Genomic DNA, 15,376 nt, shown 5'->3' with positions numbered 1-15,376 from the left:
TGTGTTTTGTCGTGAAGAACCAAGTTGTACGCAATGTTTTATTTTTTGGTGCGAGTCCAAGTCCATTTCAGCTGTGCGTAAAAACACAAGGATTTGATCCTGGTGAAAGATTTCTGTTCCTTCCACAGAACGATGAGCAGAAGGATGAGGAGTTTGCTGTTCAACTCAAGATTATGTTCCCATCATTGTGTTTTCATGATGGAATATGGGTTTCAAATTGAGAATCGAATTGACTGCAGGTAAAAGTGCTAACAATTGTGTTGGAGTGAAAAATAAACCTGCATCGTTGGAGTCTGAAGTCGCGTTTCGACTGCTACACTGAATATGAGAGAATAATGAGTTAATTGTGTAATGAGGCTCGATAACATCTTCAATGCTTTTATTCTAGATGATTATCTTTCAGGCGATGATTTTTAATCCAATAATTGGGCAGTTGTCGGAGTGAAGACGTGACATATGGCTCACTTTATTCACAGTGACTATGATAAATTAATTTCAATAATTATTTCCCACATGCAGTGAGAAGTAAAACATTCCCCTCAGTTTTTTGCAGTCCAATACTAGAGTACACAGGTTGTTGTTTTTTTTTTAATCCTTGAGGAGACAGCGTAAGGTTTCTCATTGCCATAACCCTTTACCCAGCCTCTCACCTAAAACCTAACCATCCAAAAAACAAAAAATACATGGCTCACCTTAACCATTACTCTGAATTAAACTTAAACCTTACTATAATGACCAGCCAAATGTCCCCACAATAGCAAACTGTCCTCACAAGGATAGTGTTTTGTCAAGAATTGGTCCCCACAAAGTAGAATAAAGAAAGTAAATGCACACATGTTTCTATCCATGTGTGTCATTGAGGGGTTTCTCATTGCCACAATGCTTTCTGTCCAGATGCTAAAATAAAGCACAACAGATCAACTCTCTACATATTTGTACTACACACCAGTGGTGGGCTGATGAGGTTTCATGACTGTGCACTGATTTTCAGTGGCCACCAGGTGGCACCGTCTGCTGTATAATGTTCGAACACCGTTAGAGCAACCGGCACAGGTTTAGTGTTCAGTTCAATATTAAACGAGACAACACTTGTTTTGGATTTCTTTTCAGCTCAAACATAGTTGAACTTCGCGTTTAATCCAATCTGCCAGACTAAAACACAAAGATTTTTTTTTCAACAAAAGACTGCACTCAGACAAGTAAAGGCACAGAGGAAGAAAATACAGATACAGCAGCACAGTGGTAGAATATCCCAACAGAGTTCTCACTTTGGCACATGATGCTGCCGGTGGTTTGGATGCACTAGTTCAGAACTTCAGTCCACATGATGGTTTCCTCTGTGCGGCTCCAACACGGGTCGTCTCAGAGAGAAGAACTGGCTCTTTCAGCACTGACTCATTTGGCAGTAAGCACATACTTTTCTTGCCTACATTTCTTACAGGTCTGCCATTATGACATAAATAACCCTTCATCTACTGTTTTTATCTACTATGAGCACTAGTGTCAGTGTTGCGGACTAGTTCTGTGCAAAGCAGAGCCGCTGGGTGCGGAGGAGTTTCAAACGTTATGCCGCAGCGTCCTCTAGTGGAGAACACCCAGAAGCGAAAAAAAAATAGTGACGAGCTCTCCACACCGATTCGGTTCTCCCATTTAAAGACCATTGCAACGTTTAAACCTGGTTCAAGGTGGCTGGGATCATTTAAAACATCCTTGTTAAACATAAAAAAAAATAGCATGATTTGTCTTCCAAATCAGACGGCAGTCGTTTTTTGGCGAGCAATTCTGCGGTTATAACCACAGGTTTGTTAAACATGAACATAAAAGTGATTGAATGACACATTCCAGACTAGTGGAGGTTACAAAAGGAGATTAGCTTCCTAAAGACCTTGGCAGTTACGCACTACATTACAGTAAACAATACAGTTATTAGTAATACAAAAGTGTAGTGAAGGTATGTGCAGATATGCATTGATTAAAAATAACACTTTGGAAATTGCACACTGTTTAAGCATAGTTATGATTTGGTTATTGCAGCTAGCAGCCCAACATTTAAAAGTGGGTCACCTTCATCTCCTCCACTCTCCATCACTTCAACTGAGGCGAGGCGAAGAAGTTGGCCTGGCGGTTCGAGAGAGTCGATGCTTTGTTCTTGCTTCCAAATCTAAAGGTGAAGAACCCAAAAATGAAAAGTCAAACTGAGCACTTTGGTCAGGCTCTCTTCGAGTCACGCATGTGGGAGATAAGGACGTACAGTGTTGTGCTGGAGAGGGTTTGGAACATGCGCTGGGACAGAGAGCTGGACGAAGGCGTCTTGTTCATCATCTGGTGCTCTGGTGTCCTCACCGGTCCCAGGATGCTCACTGGAAACAAGATGAAGGTCAACACAAACACAAAGAGAGTCAAGAGTCGTCTGTAAACACAACTGGTAAAGAGAACTGGAGGAAGTGGAATCATGACAAAACCACAGCAGACAAAGACAGTACTGACATCACTCAGTGATGTTCTCAACACATCGGTGCGATTCAGGAGACATGCACCTGCAGATGTAGAATCCCAGTGATTTCTGCAGTTAGTTAAAGGGGGCTACGTTTTAAGAGCAGGGGTGAGCAAAGTGTTTCAGAAAGAGCCACAGCGGGTGCAGGCTTTTGTACCAACTGATCATGAGGCCACCTTTTCACCTATCAGGTGTCTAAGGGGTTCTGTACGGTAAGTTATTGCCCATACCTACTATGCGCTCGATCAGTTAAAACAAAAACCTGCACCACCCCAGCCCTTTTAGAACTGCTTTGCCCACCCCGTCTTAAGAGTGTACCATTGTGAGAACCATGTTGAAATCAGCCTACACAATGTGTCACCACCGACAAGTGACATCAGTGATCACCAGCACTCTATATTAGTATGTGAGATATGAGATAAATAATTGGACCCAGGATCCCCACTCAGAGATCTGAAACCCGACATGACACAAGTTAGTGGACTCAATCACAGTCGGTAGCTTCTGTTTCGAAATACTATTTCAAAGATTACATTTACGTCAGGCTATTTGACAGTTGAAGTTGTTACCCTTTAAATCTGGAGTTTCACTTTGGAGAGCGCTGTCCATCTCTGTGTCTTCTGGGTAGGCAAACTGGTGCCAGTAGCTCACAGGGATGCTGAGCAAACGCTCAATCACCTGCAATGACAGGGACTTGGTGTGAAACACGTCTGGGAACAACATATGTTTCTTCCAAACTCACCCGTGGCTGCCGGCTTGTGTCCTGCAGAATGGTCATCGGGTCTGGATCGGGAACACTGTGACCCACGAGTGTGGGTCCAAACACTCTGGCCAGGTTGCTGTCGTTCATCTTGGTGTCCACACTTTGAGACACTCTATAGACAACAAAGACATCAGGCATATGGAAGCGGAACCCTGGTACGAAGCAGAGATAGAAAAGACCAATACTTTTGCAGATGAATCATGAGACAGGCCAGTGTGTCTCGGTTGGGTTGAGGAAGCTCATGGATGTTGTGGTACATCATGGCCAGGCTATTGTTGTCATTCTGGACTTCTACAAGAGAGCAAGATGTTCAATAAGCTTCACAAATACTGCAGAGTTGAGTCATTTAAATAAACTTACACAAATCAATCTCTTGCTGAAAGCAGTGGTTAATACTTGCAACAATTCATTTCATACACATTTGAGACAGACAAATTGGGATCTTGAATTGAACACACTCATGCAGCCATCTAATATGTTATTTGTACTCACCTGCAGCTTCCATGAAGGCTTTGTTCAGGCTGAAGGTGAGAAGTGGCTCGGGAAGATTTCTAAAGAAGTCTTTCAGCACGCCAGTTATCACGTTAATGTCTTCTACTTTGTCCAGAGCAGGGCGTGTCTTCCCCCTGATCAGCTTCTCCTTCAGTTCCTTCACCTGGCGCTCACTGCCAGAGACTCTGTACAGGCCAACCTGAGAGGGAGCATGTCCAAATAAGCTCCCGAAGCTGCTGACAAGAGTGATCCGCAGGTCAAAACCTCTCACCTCATGAAGGCCTCGGCGCTCAATCTCCCTGATGCAGAAGATGACCAAAGCGGGAATCTTCGGCGCAGTGAATGGAGTGAAGTCAGCCAACGTGTTCTGCAAAGATCAATCATAAGACGGCCTGGTCGAGCTGGAACCATAGCAAGTGAGTAAAAAGGTTTCCTTACCTCTGTGTTTCTTATAGGAGTGCTAAGCGCCACAGGATTGCATGGCAGGGGGCAGCGATCGCGGCATTCTGGGTGGGAAATCACCCTACAATCCTGACAGCGCAAGTATAGTTTGCCAAACTTTGTTCTTCTGCCGCAAGGTACACAGACCTCAGACCTGATCACCTTTATGAGCAGAGAAAAAGCCAGACAAGCAAACATTGTGGTACATCAGAACCAGGCCAGGTAGCTATTAAAATACAATCTGCATTAAAGAAAAATAGTCTCACAGTTTTGGGGATAAACTGGTGTTTCCTTCCTCTTCCCCTCTGTGTTTGGAGAGCAGGTGGGAAGTCTGACACAGGTGTGCTCGGGGCTTCACTCGCAGTTTCAGACTGGTCTGTTGTGGTGGTATCTGCCCAGGATGGACCCACTGCTGACAGTTTAAATATCAGCACCAGCAGGATTAAGTTCAGACTTTTAATTAAGTGGCTCGTTAGGATAACAAGATGAGGAATCATTCTTAAGTAATTTGCCATAGTGGCAATCTCAGATACAGACAGTGATGGTGAGAAACATTTTGGATCAAAATGTTATTTTTCACGTTATTCTTCAGATAAGTTGCAAACGTTTTGATCATTACTCTATAACAACTAAACCATTTTTTTCTTTATTTCAGATTAGCAGATACAAAATAACATTCTCACCGCTCTTTTTCCGGCTTCGTGTTGCATATGGCACTGTTTCAATAGTGGACACAGCCTCTACAGGACCGCCATTAGCTGGAACAGTGATGGTGGTTTTCGCCACGATAGATTCATTGATCTGTAGAGTACAGTTTTTATTAGTGCTAAGGGAACTATATGTTTATGGACTCATGACAAATCATCAGTCATATATAACCCAGCCTCACCTTATCAGATGGGCGTCCAGAGGAGCGGGACTTTTTAGTCATCTGTGGAGGAAGCTCGAGTTTTCTGGAGGATCGCTGAGGACAAGAAAATGCACTTTAAAGTGGTTGAACAAGACACTGTGATGAAGAGTGATAGAAACAGTGCTGGAGCACCAATAAAATAAAATTGTGAGTGCAGTTTGGGAAGTGCCTCATCTCCTACCATATCACAAAGCATGCATTTAGAGGCACTTGTCTATTGTCACAAAGTCTCTGTGAGTGAAAAATGATTCCCAATGGTGCTAAAACAAGCATAACTTACTCGCTTCTGCCGTTTACGGAGTCGCACATTCTTGACTGCAGAGGAATCCCAGTCCTATGTAGGAAAAGTACATTACCATTTTAATTGTTTATAATAATGGTTAAGCAAACAGCTCTGAAGTCTGGGAAATATCAGACACTGTTCGTCTGGATGGATAATTTACCAGCGAGTCATCTGTCTGGTCAAAGCTGATGTCTGACATCAAGGAGGCAGATTCATCGATGGTGGTTAATCTACAAATTCCAAACCATAAAGGAATAAATTCTTGGCTCACACATTTATTATTGCAATGGCTAAAGCTAAACAGCACATCAGAGGCTCGTACCTGTGACTGGAGTTGAGATTAGCTTTAGCAGCCTGTGCTGCTTGGGAGTGGGCACTGAGGAAGGCCAGGGCCGAGCGCTGCTCCTCACTCAGGTGGACACTGTTCCCGCTGTTTTCCGATATCAACAGCTCCCGGATCAGCTGTAGCTGTCGTTCCTTTTAAAACATGGAAGATATGAGCCTTAACAGTAAGTATATGTAGTTTATAGGATAGAATATATATACAGAGGGATATTGCTTCATGACAGTAACAGAAATTAACATTAGGAACTGTAAGAAGTGAATTTTTGGGTGTGTTTTGAAATCAATGAACCCCACTGGGGTATTTTAAATGCACCTATAAAGCTGTGATACGACAGATCAGGAGAAAAGAAGTCCAGAGGGTTGCAAAAGAGGTGCAAACAGTTCCACACACCAGCTTCTCATAGACGGCTTCAGCCTTCTGTCGGCGACGGATCTCCACATCCACCTGGTTGCGAGCATGCTTCAGTTTGACCTCCAGCGCTCCCCTCTCAGTTTCTGTTTTGGCCAGCACTTCCTTGCACGACACCAACTCCTCGTCTGTCTGAAGCCATTTTTTACGGCAGTCCTCAAAGTTCACAGCCATCTGGATGAACTCTAGAAAGGTGAGGGAGGGGGGGTTGAAACGGTTTCATCTAGAAACAAAGCCTCCAACCATGGACGCATCAGATTTACAGTAGGATTTTAGAAGAAAAAAAATATCGCCATCATCTGCAAGGACAGTACTTACGAGGTTCGATCATCTCATTCAGTCCGTCCATTAGCGGCTGTAGACTCTGGAACTGGTTGTACAGGTTCACTGTAGGCGACTCCATTCTGCTCAAACTGTGGGGAAGAAAACGCCATTTTGGTATCCAAAACGTTCACTTAGCACTAAAGGCAGCTATGCTTCGGCTCGTATGTAATATCGTTATTCGTCGGTAACACAATGACACTACTTCTACTCGGTACTTGAAAGTGTATAAGCACGCATGAACTCAGTTGTGTAGCAGACGCGAGAAACGTGAACGCCACAGTACCACACTTACTCAGTATAAAAAAACAAACAGCTTCAAACGTAATTCTGAAGATTCGACTGAACTGAAATTGCGTTCTGGCCAGAACGGCAGTATATAGTACTTACGTGAAGAAGCTCCACAGTTCACTCCAGCGGCCAAGAGGGTGACGAAGACCGTACTCCTCCTTCAGTTTAAAAACAGCGCCGTTTTTTCTCCCTTCAGTTGGGGAAACACAGTTGGCACTCTGCTGCCCCTACATGTTGGAGGGTGTAATTACATGGTGGCTGTATGTTTTAGATCAGATTAAACAGAAAAAATTATACTTCTCCAGTAATAGCAATAATATTATTATAAGTATCAATTATATAAAAATAATACTAACAACAATAATAATAATTTACAACAACAATAATAATAATAATTATTGTTATTATTATTATTATTATTATTATTATTATTATTATTATTATTATTATTATTATTATATCATGTGAAACAATGTTATTGTTATTATTATTATAATGTCCGACCTTCATTCTGACATTGAGTGGGAATAGTTGATGTAAAATTATATTATTTATTTATGCATTTTTTGGTGTTTCTATTGTGCATCCTAAAGATGTAAATCCAGCTCTTTAAATAAGAGGTTTACCTCCAGAAAACAAAAGAGGACTTCATTTTAAATGACTGATTGGATTAAAAATAACTTCAGGCTCTGAGTTCTCCTATCTATTATATAATCATGTATGGCTTTGATAATACTGAAGGAAAAGAGAACATTATGCAACATAATGAGAGCATCAAGTTGAGCAGTCACCTCTTTTTGTGTGGGTGATTGTTTTTCTTGTGGGGTCGGATGCGACCAGTTGCTACAGAAAGAAAACGGACAGCAGCGGCACAGTGAGGGACCTGGACTGATGCATGTAGGTGCATGGCCCATGAGGTCCGGTTCATCAGTCAGGCTGATACAGGGGTGTCAGAATCCATGGCAGTGAGGTGGGCTGAGGTGCCGCAAGCCTGTCAAGGAAACCATATTGACCCCTACCAACCCCCATTTCCTTGTATTGTTAACTACACGCAGCTGACATATCTGGGTGAGGCAGACTGAGACCAATAACTGGGGTCAGAAAAAAGGACATCAAGATAGAAAATGCCACGTAGAATTCATACTGCATTATATTTATTATTGCACAATGTGTGTGTCCTTTCTTAATCTATTATTTTATAAATTTTTCAAGCCCCATGTCACCTCCAGTGACATTCATTTTAAAAGCCAGGAAATGTATTACTGCACTTGCAGTGTGGCATCACACCAAAAGATAAATCAATGTAACTGCATATCTGCGTCACAAGATATTTTCATCCAACATAATGTAAAGCAAAGTGGATTTCCAAAGCAAGTTTGATCTCAATTTATTATTTATCAGTCAAATAACACATCGTAAAAGGCACATTAGCAACAGAGTTTATTCACACAGGCATGAGAACTCAATATGCACATCCAGCATTAGTCATTTGCAAGAAATAGCATCCAGTTTTTACAGTCTTGTCTTGCCTCACTGTTGACAAGTTTAGTTTACAAAACAATAACCAAATTGCATTATGTTGACTTAGGTAAGGGACGCAATGCATAGAACTTTGAAAGGAAGCACTCAGATGTGCTGACTGCATTCCTCTGTGGCACCAGTGTTAATGGATGGACAAATACCCTCATGGGAAACTCTCAGCAGATATTCATCTCCTCTGGATGCGTTGAAGCTATACAAATTTAATACACAACATATTTGTGTACACATACACAATAAAGTTATGAAGAAAAATGACGGTCAAATATGCGGTGAGGTGTGCATCTTCACTTTGTATGAATCCGCTGATACTTCGGTATCAACACGCAAAAGAATACAACGATACCAGCCTCTTTCTGCACCGAATATACATCCTGATGATTCGCCACGCCAACGGGGGCAGGGAGACTACCGGCCATCTTTTTCAATAAAAACGGAGGTGCAGTGAAAATGCATCGACTTATCAATAAACCAGGTAATTGTATTTACTTGAGGAAACACTTTGGATTCTAAGCGATTGGATGCTGGGTATTCTTAAGCTCACTAAAACTGAGAAAGACTTGGGGAAACACCTGAAGACAGCTACGGCGTCTCCTTAAAAGATTGAGAGAGTTTCAGTTTCTATCACTTGTGCTATATGAATCTCAATGCACCAGTTCTGAACTAAACTTCTTTTTTCTTCTTTACAGCATCAGTCAGAGAATAACCAGGAGAAAGGTAAAGTACAATTACTTACAGAAGACACATTGAAACATTTTTTTTATTAAGTAAGGAACTTGAAGTACTTTTATGTTGTATAGAATCAGTATCGAAAATCAGGGGGAAATTACTGGTACTGGTTCTGAATACTGACATATTGGTATTGCGACAACACAAGCAATATACTATGTGCCTCATACATTGTAGATTGTACGTTACGTTTTTATATCTTGCAAAAAAATTAAAAAAATAAGGACCTTTTCTTTGAACAATCCAGTAAACTCATGTTATCACCTCATTGTAATTCGACTCCTGATGACGGTTTCTCAGGGCAGGACAGATGCACTGCACTTTAGACAAAATAAACATCTGTTAATAACATTCATAACAAGCAAGTTTTGATCAACATTGCTGTGGCACCTTGATTGACTCTGTTTACAAACTATATACAGATGAGTCGTCTAGAAACGGAACCTAGCTGTTAAAACCAGCGTCATGGTTTATGAAGGAAGCACTAATGCAACTCATGATGTTGAGAGCGCCTGAGCAAAGGTGGAGAGGCCCTGGCTGAGTAGCTAAAATGGCAACGGGCACTTCAAATATTCCATCAATTGAATTACAAGAGGAATCTCCCACGTACAGAGTGTTTCCAGGAAATGGCCCCCTCTTCATAAGTACAGCACTATGGCCAAAACAGTATCAGTTACAAGACTGTAATGCTCCATCCTCGTAACCTGACGCTTGTAAACACCACACGCATTATTCTACAGTTTGAGAAATGTGATGGCAACTATATAAAAATATGATCTTTATTGATTGTATCTCTAGCAGTGTATCTTATTGCCTACCTGGATATTTGATATTAAATGAGCTTGTATATTTGAGTTGTGACATTTATCCTGATGATACATATACTTATTTGGCAGCCGCGTTCTGCAGACATGGCAAACCAATGATCATAGGTGGTCGGGGAATGTTATGAACTACAGTACAGTGACTACTATAACTTTTTCCAGCCTCCTGCAACTCTCGCAAAGCAGGGATTAGCAGCAGAAAATGTATGAGTCAATATATTAATGAAGAAGTTTAAGAAAATATAAGAATAAAATTTGCAGGTCATATTCTTGGTAAGGTACAAAATAACAATCGACCTCAATTTTATGTCGCCAACTAATGTCAAACTCATATGAAACCACTACAACAATTGTAAAATGATTGAATTTCCTGGTTGTGAATAAGAGCGTTGCATGCAAGGAAAGCTAAAAGACGTACCTTTGATAGTTAGTGATCAGCCCATTCAGTTAAAGTTGACTATCTGTGAATGATTTGCAGGCTCCCAGACACGTTACAAAAGAATCACCTGATGATAAACACTCCAATAGATCAGGAGAGCAAAGTGCAGAGGATGATGACAATGATGAGAATGACGGCTACAATAATGGCGACCAGTGCAGCCACCTTGCAGACCTTCGCCCGCCGCATGTCGGCCTCTTTTCGTCTGAGCAGAGCGTCATAACCGGGAGTGTAGACATCATCCATCCAGAACTCCACGTTGTTGGGATTCAGAGACTCCGAAGTCTGAGGAGTGTCATCACATGAATTAGGAATGGTGAAGTAACCATGGTTGCTCCTGTCTTATGACATAACAAGATAGAACTCCATAATAATGATAATAATTATATAATAATGATAAGATATAATAATGATAATAACAATCGAGAATGCATCTGTTTTTATTAGCTGTTTATGATGCAGCCATTCAAGTCGGCTCCAATCCTGTGATTTTTAAAGACTAAAATATTATTTTGAATTGGCCCAGAGGTGGAAACCACTCCCACCACTCACAGTACAACTCCCACAATGCACTGCAATAGCTGCAACAAACCATTTAAGAAAATTAAGAAAATAAACAGAGGTGGGACTTGACACCGGAATGCTTTCCACCAGAAAGACACAATTTAAGTCTTGTGGTGTAAACAACAGGATGGAAGTGCTCCAGAGATGAGCAGTCATTTTGGTGTTTTAGAGAGAGAGTTTTTTCTTTTAATTTTCCATCCATCAGCGCCATCATATAGATGTTGGTTGGTTGATGTTGGTTTCAGCACCACATTGTATAATGTAGTGACTGAACAGTGTTCAGACGCAATCATTCTATTATGAAAGAAGAATAATTTATTCCTGAAATTCATTCATCAAAATTAACCCCTTGAAGTCCCAGCACCAAAATAAACAAGGTCAGTTTCAGAAAACACAACAAATGTTGCCCTGTTTTGGCCTAAACTTTGCTAGTATTTTACATTTATGTGCTTTAGGTTTGGACCTTTAATTTTGACTTAAGAATCTTCAGAAGTAGAACTCAGCGTGCAATCAGGTATCAACGTTATTTCGACTCAGCTGCAATGTTCTCCTGGATACTTGCTGCTAAACGTCATGCTTGTTTAAGAAAATATTTGAACTGCTCTGTGATTATAGTTATCAATCTGTATTCTGTTTGAGGATTCAATGACACAGTTAAATCCTCAAGTGTTTCACCTGTAAGTCAAACGGAGAGATCCGTGCTTCCCGGTCATCTACGGTCCAGATGGGTCGGGCTCTCGCCTCAGCTGAGTCCAAAATCCTCCCAGATGTGAGCCCACCTGACAGGCTGCTGTCTTTGTGGCGAAACAAGGATGAGTTCAACATCTGGTCGATGAGAGAGGGCTTTTGGGCGAGGAGGTTTGTTGTGCTGCTCGACTGATCTACCTGCAAGTGCCACAGAAGTACCTTATAATTTAAACAAACAAACAAAAACAGCTGTAGAATTCAACACAGGGTGAATCGATCCCCAAAGAACCGCATCAAATGGGACGTTTCCAATGCATATTTACACTCACGGTCAGAACCAACATCCCACTAATGGGCTTTAGAGCTTTGAGCAAACCACACACTGAATGTCAGCTAAGACAGTTGTAGACACGTTTAATCAGAATCATTCAGTCCTCTAAATTTAGAAAGCGCTGACATCATTGTTTTTATCAGGAGAATTCATTTTCTGATGAAGAGGAAACACCTACCTTTCCAGGTTTTCCGATAGAGGATTTCCCAACTTTGCCTTTTGAAAATGACACAGTCCAGTCCCGCGGAGTGTTGGACTTATTTGGTTGCTTGGAATCCGGCCCATTTTTTCCATTTGACTCGACTTTGGTGCCACGACAAGACAATTCCTTGGTCCCGTCTTTCACTCTGGCGTTCACCGGCCCTTTGCTGTTGTCTGGTTGCTCGCCTGAATTGTTCCATCTGCTCCACTCCAGACTGCTGCTGCTAGTGCCTGGATACAAGTTTCCTGACACAGACAGAGGTTGAGGCTCGGACAACTCTGAGGGGGTGACTGGGTGGCTCATGAAGGAGGAGACCCCACTGAGAGGCTCCAGCCATCTTCCCCCGGTGCTTTGTTCACCAGCAACAATGGGCTGCTGAATCTTTTCATCCAGCCGCTGAAGGGCAGAGAGCACTTGTGAAATCTCTGCTTTTACATCATTCAGGGACTCCAGTTGTCTTTCTATCTGACTCATGCGGAGCAGTAGCTTACAGACGCTGGCCTTGAGTCCGTCATCGCTGCTCTCCAGAGAGTGAAACAGCCGCTGGAGTTGTCCAAGGCGTCCCCTTCTGGCCTCGTGCGAGTCAGGGTTCAGACCTCCAGTACCGTCGGTAGCATGCAAGACTCCTGTTGAACCACACATGCTTATGTCGTCTAAAAAACGGAATATGGCGCTGATGTCATCTTCAGCTAACTCAGGGTCATCCAGTGAAGTCATGAAGGACAAGCGGTCGGCGTGGACAAGGCTACGTAGGCGCCTCGTGTCTGGAGGATCAGTCTGTGTCCCTTGTGCCCTGACCTGGTCGCTGCCTCCAGGCAGGCCGCTATCTGCGCTCTCGCCCCCGGAGGACCCACCCAAATTGCTTATAGTCGGTGTTGACCGTCTTGGAAGTTGTCCACTCTTCGATTCCATCCCCAGCCTTGATCTTCCAAGTCCTATCTGATCCTCCAGACTGTGACTCTTGTTGGTCCAGATCGGTTTCTGACTCCTGGGAGGCTGGAGGTGTCGGGGCGACTTCTGTGAGACTGACCCAGGTCCAAAATATGTTGAGTCTTGTAGGTCATCGATACTTTCATGTTTGGCGCGTTGCTCTGGAGACTGGTTGGAGGCTTTAGGTGAAGGGTAGGGATTGGGGATCGTCTCAAAACTGGGATTGTCAAAGCTTTTTTTATCTGGGTTAGGACTCGGAGACTCACTGTTCACGGTTACCTGTGGTAGGAGAGGAGGCTGGTTGTGGAAGTCCTTCCTAAAAATGTTCCTCTTTTGGTCAACAGCAGACTCTTGTTCAGGTTCAAAAACCTCAATGGGGGCGGAGTCCCCACTTGACTCACTGTCCGTCTCCAAAGGCAAGTACATATTTTTCATGATCTCGTTGGGAACCTGACCACTCGAGTATAAAAAGGTGGTGTGAGGAAGATCGAAAGACACTGCTCTTGCTCTGGCGGGAGGGGTCGTCATTAGAGAGAGAGGATCGGGGGGAAGACTCGCCCTCTTGCGGGAGGGGTAACTCGGAAATAACAAGTGTTCGTCGATTAGCCTGCTACTGGAATCAGAGTGGGCACGTGCTCTTTCCCGGCTAAAGGTGTTTGGTGGCTGGATGCCAGGCAGACTGGGGCCTGGAGACTGGTCCACTGGCTGGACAGCTTTCCCTCTGTCATCAGTCGACCCTCCCGTCATTTGAATGAGATTGAAGATTGTCACAATGTCAGCAGCGACACCTATGGGAGAAAGCCCCTGACCTCTGGTGGAAACGCGGTCTCGGAACAGAGTCGCTGGGAAACAAGGGTCCCGGCTGGCAGCAGCGTAAAGCAAACTCCTGAGTTCAATCAGGTGCTCCAAGTCAAAACGAGTGCTGACCATACGACAAAGATCCTGAAAGGTCAGCCACTGCCGCATGTTGGCCAGCTCCTCCAGGATTCCCAGGAGGACCTCGGGGTACTCCTGCTGCAGGCTGGCCATGGCTGCTGACCCTAGCGGAGAAGGAAAGATGATAGCTTAAAAGGCAATTTCAATTTTGTAAAATGGTTAAAGGGATAAGATATTCTACAAACCACTGCATAGATACATAAACAGGGATTCACTTTTCATCCATTAGCTATGTTTATTTATCTAGTAATGTAAAACAAAACACATTTTAATAGCACCGCTCACTCAAAAATTCAACCTGTGTTTAAGCTATTGATTACTATTTGAAAACATTTTACCACTAACACATAGTATAAATAATGATTGTACTGTTTAAAATTACAACCATGCCTTGAAATATTTAAGGAAATATTTTATATATTTAAGGAAATATTTTACCTATAGATATCTAAACAAATGGACTCGAAAACACTGCTTTCTAATAGAAGTAAAAATGGTGCCCTAATTATGAGTCCTAAAATAACTGCTGTATTTATACCAGCACAGTGCACCTTATAACTCCAATACTGAATATCTTCTGCAAAGCTGACTATTCAATAGGTGGCAGGCTCAATGTAAGGCTTCTGGATCGATCATCAGAACCCAGAAGCACAAATAAACTCTCCCCTTGGCGGTTGAACGACAATCTAAATCATTGGCAAGATGGAAAATCTTGTGATATGAGTAACAAGAACAGCAATTTTGTGGGTCATCCAGGCGGTTCCCGCTGCATCTCAGGTAGCTAACAATACACTGCGTTTAGGAAGAAGGTTGGTATTACCTGGATAAGCTGATTTGAGAAAGATCCAGCCACGCCTGGGTCCGTCAAAGTGTTAGATGCAGTCCGGTGCACTGACAGCAGAGGAGAGCAACGGTTCCCGCTCATTTCTCGCAGCCATCCTCTTCCTCTGGGCTTCTGCATCTAACCCACAGTCCAGGCAGGAGAAAAATTAGAAATCAGGTCATCTACCCACAAGTCTCTGCAGTCCCCTACGGGACCTCAAACAAGCGGCATCCCCTCACCGCAAATAAGAGACTTTTGCAAAGTCAACGGTGATCGGTGAACAGCGTCTCTGATTGATGGGTGGGAGAGGAAACGCATGACTGATGAGTGTGCGAGGACCACATTTTTCTCAAGGTGCTTGAGAAGTAGCTGGCCATGTTGACCAAAGAGCAGATTAAAAATTGATGTTTGCTAATTGACACACTTCAAACTCCACACTAACAGTAAGCCATGAGGTCCAGAGTAAAGTGGCTGCTAGATTGCTGCCTACACACAGAACTGTCTGGCAGACTTTTCACCATCACTCCACATTATCATGCATAATGGTTTGTACTTAAAACCCCATTAGGGCGAGCGAAGGGTAAAGCTTTCATTGGAGCAGCACTTAGAAGTGACATGTCTGA

General features: G+C 42.9%; 2 protein-coding genes across 4 annotated transcripts; both read right to left on the bottom strand.

Annotated features, from left to right (window-relative positions):
* Positions 1 to 1,138: 1,138 nt before the first annotated feature.
* On the bottom strand, positions 1,139 to 6,937 carry LOC128760758 (rac GTPase-activating protein 1-like). Of its 2 annotated transcripts, none has more exons than XM_053868405.1 (17): positions 6,849 to 6,937; positions 6,456 to 6,550; positions 6,120 to 6,322; positions 5,706 to 5,860; positions 5,544 to 5,613; positions 5,381 to 5,434; positions 5,080 to 5,154; positions 4,874 to 4,991; positions 4,457 to 4,602; positions 4,188 to 4,352; positions 4,021 to 4,116; positions 3,750 to 3,948; positions 3,443 to 3,548; positions 3,237 to 3,369; positions 3,064 to 3,172; positions 2,252 to 2,360; positions 1,139 to 2,161 (listed from the first exon to the last, which is right to left on the bottom strand). In XM_053868405.1, the coding sequence occupies exons 2-17, from the start codon at positions 6,538 to 6,540 to the stop codon at positions 2,086 to 2,088; spliced, it is 1,899 nt and encodes a 632-aa protein (XP_053724380.1). In that variant the 5' UTR covers positions 6,541 to 6,550; positions 6,849 to 6,937; the 3' UTR covers positions 1,139 to 2,085. The 2 variants fall into 2 exon arrangements, with proteins under 2 accessions (XP_053724380.1, XP_053724381.1); XM_053868406.1 differs by having other exon boundaries at positions 4,457 to 4,599.
* Positions 6,938 to 8,177: 1,240 nt separating this feature from the next.
* LOC128760804 (major intrinsically disordered Notch2-binding receptor 1-like) lies at positions 8,178 to 14,785 on the bottom strand. 2 transcript variants are annotated; one of them, XM_053868477.1, is made up of 5 exons: positions 14,751 to 14,785; positions 12,041 to 14,034; positions 11,520 to 11,729; positions 10,455 to 10,565; positions 8,178 to 10,347 (listed from the first exon to the last, which is right to left on the bottom strand). In XM_053868477.1, the coding sequence occupies exons 2-5, from the start codon at positions 14,021 to 14,023 to the stop codon at positions 10,333 to 10,335; spliced, it is 2,319 nt and encodes a 772-aa protein (XP_053724452.1). In that variant the 5' UTR covers positions 14,024 to 14,034; positions 14,751 to 14,785; the 3' UTR covers positions 8,178 to 10,332. The 2 variants fall into 2 exon arrangements, with proteins under 2 accessions (XP_053724452.1, XP_053724451.1); XM_053868476.1 differs by having other exon boundaries at positions 8,178 to 10,565.
* Between the last annotated feature and the right edge of the window lie 591 nt (positions 14,786 to 15,376).

Source organism: Synchiropus splendidus, chromosome 6, assembly GCF_027744825.2.
Source record: "Synchiropus splendidus isolate RoL2022-P1 chromosome 6, RoL_Sspl_1.0, whole genome shotgun sequence".
Lineage (NCBI taxonomy): Eukaryota > Metazoa > Chordata > Actinopteri > Syngnathiformes > Callionymidae > Synchiropus > Synchiropus splendidus.
The sequence above is the reverse complement of the archived record's forward strand: the minus strand, read 5'-3'. Positions and strand labels throughout refer to the sequence as shown.